Source organism: Lithobates pipiens, unplaced genomic scaffold (genome assembly GCF_037356315.1).
Source record: "Lithobates pipiens isolate NorthernLeopardFrog02 unplaced genomic scaffold, aLitPip1_a1.2 Scaffold_3, whole genome shotgun sequence".
Taxonomy (NCBI): Eukaryota; Metazoa; Chordata; class Amphibia; order Anura; family Ranidae; genus Lithobates; species Lithobates pipiens.
This window is the reverse complement of record NW_027507790.1, coordinates 205397458-205410682: the sequence shown is the minus strand read 5'-3', so window position 1 is coordinate 205410682 and position 13225 is coordinate 205397458. Positions and strand designations below refer to the sequence as shown.

General features: G+C 39.3%; 1 protein-coding gene across 1 annotated transcript in view; it reads left to right on the top strand.

Annotated features, from left to right (window-relative positions):
* The window catches only part of LOC143940914 (granzyme A-like), a 35799-nt gene extending 24526 nt beyond the window's left edge, over nt 1-11273 (top strand). The window contains exons 3-5 of the mRNA XM_077462735.1: nt 1280-1418; nt 5408-5671; nt 9632-11273. Of these exons, the coding sequence (XP_077318861.1) occupies nt 1280-1418; nt 5408-5671; nt 9632-9805 (577 nt within the window). The 3' untranslated portion in view covers nt 9806-11273. The remainder of the gene's footprint in view (nt 1-1279; nt 1419-5407; nt 5672-9631) is intronic.
* Nucleotides 11274-13225: the final 1952 nt, after the last annotated feature.

The following is a 13225-nucleotide window of genomic DNA, read 5'->3' as shown; positions in this document are numbered from 1 at the left end:
TAGTGAGCACAGGGGGGCAGTGCAGACAGTCACCCACTCTCTGCTCACTCAGTGCTCAGTTTTAGAGTTGTTGGGGGAATGATTCTGCATCCACCTAGGTAAGTATGATAAAAAAAAAATTTGAAAACAAACTTCTCTTTAGGCTGGGTTCACAATGATGCGCCTGCGGTTCCCAGCAGGAGGTCCTGTGTGTCCCTGCTATATACTACGGATGAGAAAAGGTATTTAGCAGTTTATATTTACTAAAATATATATAAATCAGGTGCGAATCAGGTCTGATTTTTTTTCCTGAATTTGTACCTGAAACGGAGCCAACGACGCACAGGACCCTTTTCAAGGGCAGGAAACCGGCCGCACCAGAGCTGTGTAAACCGGCTCTATTGAGAGGCGGTCAGACTCTCCTGTCATGCAAATTGGATGCGGGGAAACCTTTATTAGTGTATCTTCGCCAATGGCATCAGTTTGACATCAGTTTAAGTCACTTCTGAGATTGTTCAGAATTTACTGACAGGTGCATTTGACCGGCTTCAAATGAGTGCTGCATGTCCAAAGATGTGTAGCAGAATGCAAAACCTACTTGAAGCAAACAAATGCAAGTTGACCCTTAAGCCGGCCATACACTACCTAATTTTCTCATTCAATTTTCTTTAGATTTACCTTCAACTATGTAGTGCAAGGGCCTGCCTGACTACATCTAAATTGAAAGTGTTTAAGTTTTGGTAAATCTAAAGGAAAGCTGTACAAGAAAATGTTATAATGTATGGCCAACCTTAAAGTGTTTGTGCAACCAAAACGTTTTACTTCGCTTTGGATAGAGTGTGTAAGGATGAGCTCCGCATAGCAGTCTTCCCTATCTATCCAAAACTAGCAACATTTTTGATTTGATATATACTTTATTATTTTGATGTAACAAAATAGTTTTCAGTCTTTTCAATTCTTTGTGATCTTATCATAAAAGTACTTGTTATGGGGTGACAACTGTCTCTGTTTGCACCCTGTCACATGTACCTCTAGTTGAGACTACAGGCAGCCATGCTAACACACATTGCGTAGACACAGTCCACTATTGTTACTATAAGTATGATCATCTAGAACAATGTGATGCAGCTAATGTTAGGTCAGGTGTAGCTGAAAAAGAATGAGATCAGTGGAGCTGAAATGCAAAAAAAAAAAGAATGAAAAACAATATTTTATGGAATAATCACTAAATGTCCAGCTTGGGTTTGCATTTACATTAATAGTAGATAAAACATTTGTTTTGCTCATATTCAATTTTTAGCAATTCTTCAACTACAATCAAACTGGGTGTCCACTCAATAAAAGCCAAAAATAAATATATACAGAACTTCAAGCTCTTGAGAAGCATAAGATACAACTTTGATGAGGATACATTGGATAATGACATCGAGCTTGTACAGGTAAGCACATCATGAAAATAACAAAAATCCCTCCAAGTATTTCACTCCAAGAAAACAAAAAAATATATTGCATTTGCCAGTTCTTAGATGTGGTGGCTGCATTATGTTTGTTTTTCATTAGGCTTGCTTCTTTTAGGGCTCCATTCACATCTCCGCATTCTGAATCATAGGCGGAGTTGCCGCTATTAAGCCCGCGATTCAAAATGGCAGCAAACCGCGGGAAGCCCGTGCGTTCCCTGTAACTTCCAATGGTACCCCAATCGCTTTGCAATTTTACCATGATTCAGCGGGTGACAATCGCGGTAAAATCACACAAACAGAATCACTGGACGCCTGCCGCCCAAAAGAAGCTCTTTTACTTCTTTTGGGAATATAACAATCTTCTTAAATTCTAATTTCAAAAAGAATAAATTTGAATTGCAATAGAATAAAAAAGAAAATAATAGAACAGACAATATAATAAAATAGAAAGAATATAATCATCTTCCAAAATTTGAATTTTCAATAATATAAATTCAGATTCAAATGGAATCAATTAAAATTAGAATAGAAAAAACTATAGAATAGAATACAAAGATTATAACCATTTCCCAAAATTTGAATAGAACAGTATAGATAAAAATAGAATAGAAAAGAAAAAAGAAAAAGAAAAGAAAAAGACAATACAATACAATACAATATAATACAAAAAAAAGGATATAAGCATCTTCCCGAAATTCAAATTTTGAATAGAATACATTTTAATTCAAATAGAATAGAAATTAATATAATAGAGTAGAAAATAGAAGAATAGATTAGAATGGAAAGGAATAGTCTAGAATACAGTATAAAAAACACAATAGAATAGAATAAAATACTGTAGAAAGAATATAACCATCTTTCGAAATTCAAATTTTGAATAGAATAGAAAATAAAATAGTAGAATAGAAAATAATAGACAAGAATAGAATAAAATAGAAAGAATATAACCATCTTCTGAAATTCAAATTCCAAATACATTCAAATTTGAATAGAATAGAAAAGAATGGAATGGAAAATAAACAATAGAATAATAAATAGGACATAGGACAGTCAGAGGAGAATGAAAACTCCTCCTACAAGCTTTAACCAGACACTGTTAGAAGTCACAAGACTGCTATATATTGCTGATGAGAAAAGGTATTTAGCAGTTGATATTTACTAAAATAATTTTCTGTGTACTGTTTATTTAGACAGTCATAAAAGAGCTCAATATAGCAAGACTCACACATTGTTAAATACTAACCTTCCACGCTCAAAAGCCCCATGTTGCCTGCCTATTAATCTAAATAATGACAACACTGTCTTCTAAAGGTCCATTTATAGCATAATTGCAATTTTTTGTATGAAGATTATTTCTGGGAAAACTATTCGAAGCTGATTACACTTTCTTAATACATAGACCTTTGGGGTAGTGTTCTCCTGTGTTCCCTGGTAGTGCCTTCTCTTGTTCTTGTCTTGTTAGTTTCTGATCTCCACATGATAGCATATGGATGGGTTTTATCGTGTTTATTGATTACACACCATTAACTCCTGAAGAAGTTGGAAATCAATGAAACGTGTAGTCAATCGATTATCTCTCCCCAATAATGTTGCCATTAAGCTATTTATGGATTCTAATACTGTATTAGAATACAGTGTTCTCATTATTTAGAATAATAGACAGACAACATGGGGATTATAAGTATGGTGATGTGATCTTTTACTATGTGTGATTATTGTTGTATCAGGCATGATTATGTGCTATTTTATAAAACTAATTATTTGTATTATACTGTTTGCACTTTGACTATTTCTGGTACCTTAAAAGTCCCTTAAGCGTTTTCTCCTATATATAATGCGCAAGAGTATGTCCAGGATAGTTGAAAGGAGATTCCATTAATGTTACCAACATGGTATGTTTATTTATTTATTACATGCATTTATATAGTGCCAACAGTTTATGCAGTGCTTTACATACATAGTGTACATTCACATAAGTCCCTGCCCTCAGCAGCTTACAATCTAGTGCCCCTAGGGCCAATATAAACAAGAGCCAAAGAACCTACAATAATTTTTTTGGAGTGTGGGAAGAAACCCACATAAGCATAGAAAGAACATGCAAACTGAATGCAGGTAGTGTTGTGGTTGGGATGCAAACTAATGATTCATGTGCTTCAAGGCAGAAGTACTAAGCCACGGCACTGCCCTATAAAACGAAAGCCTTTGTTTTACGGTGTGGTTAGGGTTACTGTTGGATTTAAGGTGTATTTGGAAATATTTAGTCAGCTCCTATCCCAATATTGATCAGTGGCTTCAAATTAACAATAACTTCTGCAGTAGGAACAGAAAAAACACAAAAAAACACCCGCCATCATTCCAAATATCTGTTCTGTTTATTCCGTGCCTTTCTTTTATAACCATGCTGACGTAGGTATTAGAATATTATGTACTTAAATACATACACTTGTATTTACTTAACTGCTTTCCGATCAGCCGCCGCAGTCGATCTGCGGCAACATGGCTCCGCTGCGCAAACCGCCCATTATGTTACGTTGCTTCCTTTTTTGGCCACTAGGGGTGCACACCAGCACGGAGGTGATGCAAGTGCCTGGTAGTCACTACGACCACCGGGCTCCTGCGATCGCTCGTGAACCGGCAAGAACCAGGATCTCTGTGTGTAAACACAGAGATCCCGGTTCCCTGAGGGGAGAAAAGACTGATCATGTGTTCATACAAAGTATGAACACCGATCTATCTCTTCCCTTAGCAAGACCCATCACCCCTTCAGTTAGAACTCACACTAGGGAACACAGGTAACCCCCTAGATTGCCCCCTAGTGTTAACCCCTTCCCTGCCAGTGTAATTTTTACAGTAATCAATGCATTTTTATAACTCTGATCACTGCATAAATGCCAATGGTCCAAAAAATCCTTCAAAATTGTCCAATGTGTCCCCCGTAATGTCGCAGTCATGAAAAAAAACGCAGATTGCCGCCATTACTAGTAAAAAAAGTATAATAAAATGCTATAAATCTATCCCCTAAATTGTAGACGCAATAACTTTTGCACAAACCAATCAATATACGCTTATTGCGTATTTTTTTTTATTACCAAAAATATGTAGAAGAATACATATCGGCCTAAACTGAGAAAAAATTAGCTTTAAAAAAAAAATGGGGATATTTATTATAGTAAAAGGTACAAAATATTGTTTTTTTTTTTCAAAATTTTGGTTTATAGTGCAAAAAATAAAAATTGCAGAGATGATAAAATACCAACAAAAGAAAGCTCTATTTGTGGAAAAAAAGGAAGTCAAATTTGTTTGGGTACAACGTCGCATGACCGCGCAATTGTCAGTTAAAGCGTTGCAGTGCCAAATCGCAAAAAATGGCCTGGTCATTCCGCAGCCAAATCTTCCAGGTCTGAAGTGGTTAAGCTAACGAGGGGTGTAACTGAAGCAGTACATAGGGAGGCTAGTTTGAGCATAGCAGGCTAGTTTTAACATAGGCAGGCTAGTTTCTTATTAGGGTCTAAGGAATGCAATTACCTGATAGAATAGTATGATCATGTGCAATACATTATTAGTGCCGTGTGCAGAATGAGTTTTGTGTGCAAAACATAAGTAAAGCATACAAAATGGAGTACAGTTTAATATTGAATTTAATAATTCTTTCATAAGGGTTAGGGTTGTTTAACACAAGAGCAGATCCAAGATAATTTAAAGGAGATTCCCTAACTTATTGGAGCTAGTTAAAATCCACCGCACTCCTACAAATTTGCCTTCTCTACTCTGCTGTATTTCACAAAATGGAGACATTTTGGCAAAATTACCCAATTTTTGCCAATATCTTGGCAAGAGGAACTCTCCCAATATTGTTTAGCTCTAAATCTGATTTATGTTTGCTGTCATGATAATTTTGCACTTAAATGAGACCTCAGAATTTGATTATCTGAAATAAAAATGAATGTGGTTTTCCAAATCTCTTTCAGCTGTGTCGCAAAGCAAGACTAAACAAAGCTGTGAACATTCTGCCATTACCAAAGAAATTTGATGATGTCAAAGATGGGACTTGGTGTAACACAGCAGGATGGGGTTCAACCAATAAAAATAACTATCAACCGTCAGACAAGCTTATGGAAGTCTGCCTTCCAGCAATAAGCAGAAAGAAATGTGCTGAGATGTGGGACTATGCCCAAATCACCCCAAACATGATGTGCACCCTTGATGCGAGTGGAAAGAAAGATGCATGCGGGGTAAGTTTGGAATAGGTATTGTCATTTAAGATAAGTTTTCCAAGTAGGGATGAAGTACAAGTTCAGGGCAATATAGGTTTCATCCTCAACTCTAGCTGTTTGAGACTTTTTTATGAAATGGCCTGTTTGGTGACCACGCATCAAACTTCCAGCTGTGCAGGAAGTCATTCATTAGTAGCACTAGTACTGCCTCTATCAACGAATGGCAGCTTCCTGCTCAGCACTGTAGATTCAGATTCAAAAATGCTGGTGGTTGCCGTATTCCTAGCAACTATTTTACATCCCAACCCCATTCAGCTGAATGTAAACAGCGGGGCTGGGGATGTTGGCTGACATCATTAACCATATATAGAGACAAGTGGCCAGATTTGGTTAGTGATGTCAGCCAACATCACCAACCCCTTTGTTTACATTCAGTTGCTGGCTGGGTAATCTCCTGGATAGAAGTGAATGGGGCCAGGGCTGTAGGGAGAATTATTGTCCTCATCAGTGTGGGGACAGGGTGCTTTGCCTGGGAACTCCCTTGAAATGGTTTAGGAAGAGAGCACATTGCTGGCTGCTACCCCCCCTCCCCCCCGCCTTTCCTGACCAGCAGGGCTCAATGCTTGGATAAAGGTGTGGTATGGATTTGGGGGGTCCCTATGACGTTAGTTTTTTAGGCGGGGTCCCCCTTACAATCCATACCAGACCCTTATCCTGGATAGATGTTGAAAGAAATCTCTTGGTGGTTTACAACACGAATTATCTGGGAACTTTATATATTAATCAGCAATTTAAATGGCTTTTTTTATTGTCACGTTTGCTTTAATATATTATACAGGTATGCCATTTCAGAGGCAGCATTAGTCCCCTTTCACACATGGTGCCGATCAGGTCTGCTTGTCCGTTTGTCAGGTGGACCTGATTGGACCATCCATTCGCCCCTATGGATCGGCGGAAGTCCGCTGACATCTGCTGATATCCGATCCGCCCAAATCCAGACAGATGGTGGTCCTATTTGCTCGGATCGGACAGGTTGTCTGTTTTCATCCGATCTCCCCATAGAGGAGAGTGGGACTCTGACAGGTTTGTCTCCGCTCAGACCTGTTACCCGCCTGCTCAGCGGAGATCAATGGAGCAAGCCCCGCTGAGCAAGTGGAGTCCGTCAAATGGATCCGCCCCCTGTGAAAGGGGCCTTAGAGTATGCCCCAAGCTTGTCATTTGAAATAATTGTGCATTTTAATATTACCTTTTAAGCCTATAAAAAAAATGCTGCTCCTTGTTGAGCAGCATTTAAAAAAAAAATGGTATCAGTGCTTAATGGTATATAGCTCCTAACAATTAGTGTGGATATACAAATCACTGTAATAACAATAACAAAGTAAAATTGCAGTGCTCAGCACAATATCAATAAACACAAAACACCTGAAGTGATATGAAAGTGAGTCCAACATCGAAACTATTCAAAAGAATCAAACATAGAATAGTTCTTATAAAGAAATATCAAGTGACATGATTTAGGTGATCTCCCTCCTCTAGTGCTTCTATCACCTGGTGCGACCTCCACCTATGTCAGAAAAACGCACTCACCAGATATAGTTGCTGGCTAATGAATAGAACAGCAAAAATTTCATATGATAAGATCCAGGTCATCAGAGGTATGTAGTCATCATAAGCTCACATTTACCCCCTCTATCCGAATCACAGGACCCTCTTCAGAGTGTATCCAAGTGTATGGATCATGACCAGAAAGTTTTATTTATCAGTGGTACATGTTTGCCAGCTCAGCTTCCAAACCCTTTGTTTGACAATCCCTTCCCTATTTGCCAGTATTGGCCTGTCTATTAGGGGAGCATGATCGCCACCCCCCCATCCATCCGTCCGGCCCCCTAAACTATGCATGGATTCCAATGCTGGGGTGTTTTGTTTTTTAAGCACGTGATTAGAGTCAATAGGCTTCAAAAAAGATTGGGCTCGGGGTGCAGAGCAATTAATATTCACTATTCTCACACTTATCCTCCTCCTGGCCAATCAGGAAGCGGGTTGTGAGACCAGTCACCCAATTGGCTGAAAGGACAGGTGATCCTATGGGATGCCTAGCACCTAGGAGGAGGAGATCGGAAGCCACCATGCTGGATGAAAGGACGCAGGAGCCGATGCCCACCTCCTGCCACCCACCACCTAGATGGGGTAAGTGCCGGACCGACTGGCAGACAGCGAGTGGGCGAGGAGTTCCACTGGCAGCCCAGCTGCAACTTCTTATTAACCTTAAGGGAGTTGTAAAGTCTCCGTTACAGGTAAGTATAACATGCTTGTTATTAAAAAAAAAAAAAAAACTTTTACAATCACTTTTAAAATGGGCTTCATTCATTCCAAAGTCAGGTACATTCGGTTTATAATTATTCCCAAGCAACCAACAATAACATGACAATGAATATGTTGGGTTTTGAAGGTTAACAAAACATACTAAGCTCAAACCATTTTAATTTTAATACAGACGGTGTCAAGAAACTTAAATGAGGCATCTAACAATTTATCCTTACAGTAGGGAAAAGCCTTGCCTGATCTCATCATTTGTAGTTCACGGATCGCTCTTGCCTGGAATAGTCATTTCACTGACATTTGCCATCGATTAATTATCATATCTAGAGTTCCAAATATAATTTATAGTAAATAAAAGGTAAAAATCAAAAATAAATGTAACAGTTATTTCGCTTAAACTGGTCATACACTGAACAAAATTCGGCCTTGCAGCAGTCAGAACAATATCCCGGTAGTGGGGAATCCTCCATACACCTCATTTGTGTGAATGGAGGAATCTGTTCATTTTTTTCCATTAAGCCCACTGGCTGAATAAAAAAACACTGTGTATGGCCAGATTTATATTCAGAGACTGATTAAGGCAGATTGGGTCCCAAAGTAGACAAAGACAAAGACAAAGTAGCAGCCTTGCCCCTTCCATATTCCTTTGATTGACAGTGATAAGGTTTGCAATAGGCACCAACTGCTTACAAATGTATTGTCTCTTGTGAAGTGGTAATAGGTTTGTCACCTTTTCTTCAAGCCAAGAAAAGCACAGGCACATTTTTTTCTGTGGTGTACACTAAATATAAAAGACCAAGGACACCTTTAGGTGCCCCAAGGAGAATAGTAACTATGTGCTCTATGGCAAACAGTGGGTGTGGCCAAACAACTCTTTCTGACATCATTGTCCCGCCCCTCCCCAGTGATGCCGGACCCATAGCCCCCAACTGTCCCTGATTTCGAGGGACTGTCCTTGACTTGGAACAAAGTCCCTCTGTTCCTCTTTTTGGTCTGATCTATATAGCTGTATATAAAATGCACTTTTTAGTTTTCAAAAAGGGTTTCCCAGTGCTAAATCTTTCATCCAATTTCTTAAATTGCTGCATTTATAAATTTGAAGAGCCAATATAAAGGAATAGTAGTGGTTAAAAAAAAGCATGTGTGGATTTAACCAATCATTTTTCTGTGTAATTCTTCTTTAAGGGGGCAGGGCACATGCATGGCCTGGGGTGTGTCCTATGCCTACATACTTTTGCTATAGGTGTCCCTCATTCCCATCTCCAAAAAGTTAGAGGTATGCAAACCTGCCCCCAGACAGACGCCGCAGCTCCCGTACAGCAACAGATTTTCCGTGTGACTAGCCCACAGCCCAGTCTGAATAATGTGTCCGGACACACTAAAACTTGGACACATGATTCAAAACCCGAACTGTCCGGGTAAATCCTGGACAGGTGGCAACACTAAGTGGCAGGTAAGTTCAGAGCTTTGATCAACAGTGCTATCTCCCCGGTTTACTGAAGTAGCAGGTAGTTTGTAGCTGAGCCCCTGCACATCCACCAGGCTCTAAGCTCCTGCCTGAGGTGCCTTGTAGATGATCTGGCTCTGCATAGCCACTGGTCATCATATCTTCCTAGTTTGGTCGTTTTTGTTTATATTATTTTGTGTTATATATTTCAGGGTGATTCTGGAGGACCTTTACTATGTGAGAAAATGTTTCGAGGAATTGTTTCTTTTGGTCTACTTAATTCATGTGCGAACCCTGAAATACCAGGTGTCTACACATTCCTCACCAAAGACTATATCAAATGGATTAACAAGGAAATAAATAAGAACACAAATACTATTAACTAGCATTTTTGTACTTTTATATCTAAAAATACTGCTAGCTCCTGTTCTCTGAACCAATTCTCCATAGCTAATTTTTCCCCTCTGCTCACTATATAATATAATAATAATACTCCTTTTCCAATTTTTTCTGTTTTCAAAATTCTCTAAACCTCCTTAATTTGAAATAGGGATCTCTAGAATTCAGAGTTCCATTTATTAACCACTTCAGCCCCGGACGATTTTACCCCCTTCCTTACCAGAGCACTTTTTGCGATTCGGCACTGCGTTGCTTTAACTGACAATTGCGCGGTCGTGCGACGTTGCACCCAAACAAAATTGACGTAATTTTTTTCCCATAAGTAGAGCTTTCTTTTGGTGGTATTTGATCACCTCTGCGTTTTTTATTTTTTACGCTATAAACAAAAGAAGAGCAACAATTTTGAAAAAAACACAATATTTTTTACTTTTTGCTATAATAAATATCCCATTTAAAAAATAATTCCCTCAGTTTAGGCCGATACGTATTCTTCTACATATTTTTGTTAAAAAAAAAAATCGCAATAAGCATATATTGATTGGTTTGTGCAAAAGTTATAGCGTCTACAAAATAGGGGATATATTTATGGCATTTTTTTTTTACTAGTAATGGTGTAGATCTGCGATTTTTGTCGTGACTGCGACATTATGACGGACATATCGGACACTTTTGACACATTTTTGGGACCATTTACACAGCGATCTGTGCTATAAAATTGCACTGATTACTGTGTAAATGTGACTGGCAGGGAAGGGGTTAACACCAGGGGGTGCTGCAGGGGTTAATATGTTCCCTGGTAGTGATTCTATCTGTGGGAGGAGGGAACTCACAAGGGGAGAAGACCGATCAGTGTTCCTCTGTACTGGGAACACACAAGTGGTCTCCTCTCCTCTGACAGGACGTGGATCTGTGTGTTTACACACACAGATCCATGGTCCTGCTGTGTTCCCGGGCAATTGCGGGTGCCCGGCGGACATCGCGGCTGCCGGGCACGCGCACTGGGTCCCCTAGGCGGCCGGGAATGGGAGGACGTCATATGAAACCCACCCAGGATGGGAGATCCCATCTGTGGGCGTCATATGACTATGGGTGGGTAGAGAAGTGGTTAAATATTAGCAAACAGCAGATGCATAATTCTTTCTATCATCCTGATCCCACCACATACTCAAGATGACTCTTTATACTATGAAGACCAGTTATGGTTATTTTTGTTGTTTCATCCGTTGGTTATTTTATATGACTCTGTACTTGCTTTGTTTGTAATTTGTAGAAAGTTTACATTTTACTGCCTTTACATTGTATCTCTGCCTTTTTGTAGCTTTTTCATTTATAATTACTGCTAGTAATATTAGATCTATCCAGGTGTAAATAAAACAGGTGGAAAGAAATGTGTCCATTTAATCAAAGCAACCAATTCTCATGCTGGCTTGACAATAAAGTTTTACCTTATAGTCATCCTCTTTTTTTTTATTCTTTTCCTAATAAGCTGCCTATTTACTAAGCTAAAAAAGCAGCATGCATTGCTAAACAATATATAGCAAGCTATTAGAATTCCTCTTACACCTTACTCATGTCTGATTAACGTTAACTGAAATTCATTTTGTTGCCATACAAATACAGTAGTACCTTGGATTATGAGGATAATCTCTTTCAGAAGCATGCTTGTAATCCAAAGCACTTGTATATCAAAGCGAGTTTCCACGTAGGAATCAATGGAAACTCAGATAATTTGTTCCAGTTACACTGCTATTGTATGCAGTGCCGCATGTGGTCAGAGGTGGTGGGTGGGGGGGGGGGGGGGGCACCAGAGACACTCATAAACGCTCAGAGACCACTTGGAGGTGCTTGGAGACACTCGGAATTGCTCGGAGTGTTTACAAGTGTTTTCGGGCATCCACTCGAGTGCCTCTCCGAGTGTGTCCGAGCATCACCGGAAACCCGCATCTCTGGCCAAATGCGGTACTGCACACCCCAGAGGCTTGAATCCTGCTCGTTTTGCAAGACAATGCTCACAAACCAAGTCAGGACTTAAAAAAAAAAAAAAAACTCGTATTGTGTAAACGTTACTCGCAATCCCGGGTTTTACTGTATAGCAAAAAGGGGAATTGTACCTTATTGGAACCCAGCAGTCAGGAGTAGGAGCATTGATTTGTAAAGGGGCTGTAATGGTAATGATCTCTATCAGTCTCATGTAACGTGTCTTTATTCTCTTTACTCTCTCCTACAACATGTCCGAACCACACCTGTAGTATGTCCAGTCGCTCACAGTCTCCTTTATTAAGTCTGCATTCTCTGAAAGTTTACCATAGCACTGCATATACTAATTAATGTATTGATTTACTAAAATTGGAGAGTGCAAAATCTGCTCTTCATAGAAATCAATCAGCTTCCAGGTTTTATTGTCAAAGCTTAATCGAACAAGCTGAAGCGAATTGGCTATCATGCACAGCTGCACGAGATTTCGCATTCTCCAATTTTTGTAAATCAACCCCTGTGTGTGGCCCTTTTGTGATGTCAGAGGTGACACTTGAAGCCCCCTATACCTCAACCACTAGCTTACAGTATCCAATTATTGCCTATGCAGGGAAAAGAAACGGGGTAAATTTACTCCCCAGCAGCATGTAGTCTCCTTTCCTCACTGTTGCTCCATTTTGCTTGGCCAGTAGAACTGATTGCATTCAGTAGCTGCTAAAGAGTCTGTATAATTGGAGATTAGCCAGGGCAGTAACCATCTCACTTCAGATGACATCTGGCCCCTGACATTTAAGCTAAAGATTTAGACTACAAAATTAAAGCAAGGGTCTTAAAGTGATCGTAAATGATCACCTTGTAAAACAATCCATTCTGTTTAAAATAGAAATGAAAGACAAAACATTTTTGTATAGATATAAAAAAAAACCTTTATAAATATCTTTTTTTATAAGTAATCACATTCCCTCTGTTCTCAGCTGCATGAGAGCTGGGGGAGGAGGAGAAGCAGCAGCACACTAAGCTTCCCAGTGAATGGCCGTGCAGCAGGGGCGTGTCAGGACAAGTCTGATCATTGGAGGAGAGCAGGCTGTTTCCAGCATAGCTAGAGGACTGACAATGCTGTTCTCCCCTGCTTAGTGTGGTCCATTTTTAATGGGAAAGCAAATGAACTAGCAGGATTACAAGGGTATTTACATAAAGGGAGCAATTCAAAAAGAAAAGGATACCTTCTCATACAAGTACATGCTACAGCAAGCACATATCAGGAATATGAAAAGTTAGAGTAACAAACACTTTAAACCCAGTAGCAGATGCTACCGTTTTTGCTGCCTAGCTGTTTGTATGGGATGTTGCACTTTGCATATAACCTTTGTGCTGCCATTTAACATTTTATATCAAGTATAAATATACCTATCTATCTATCTATCTATCTATCT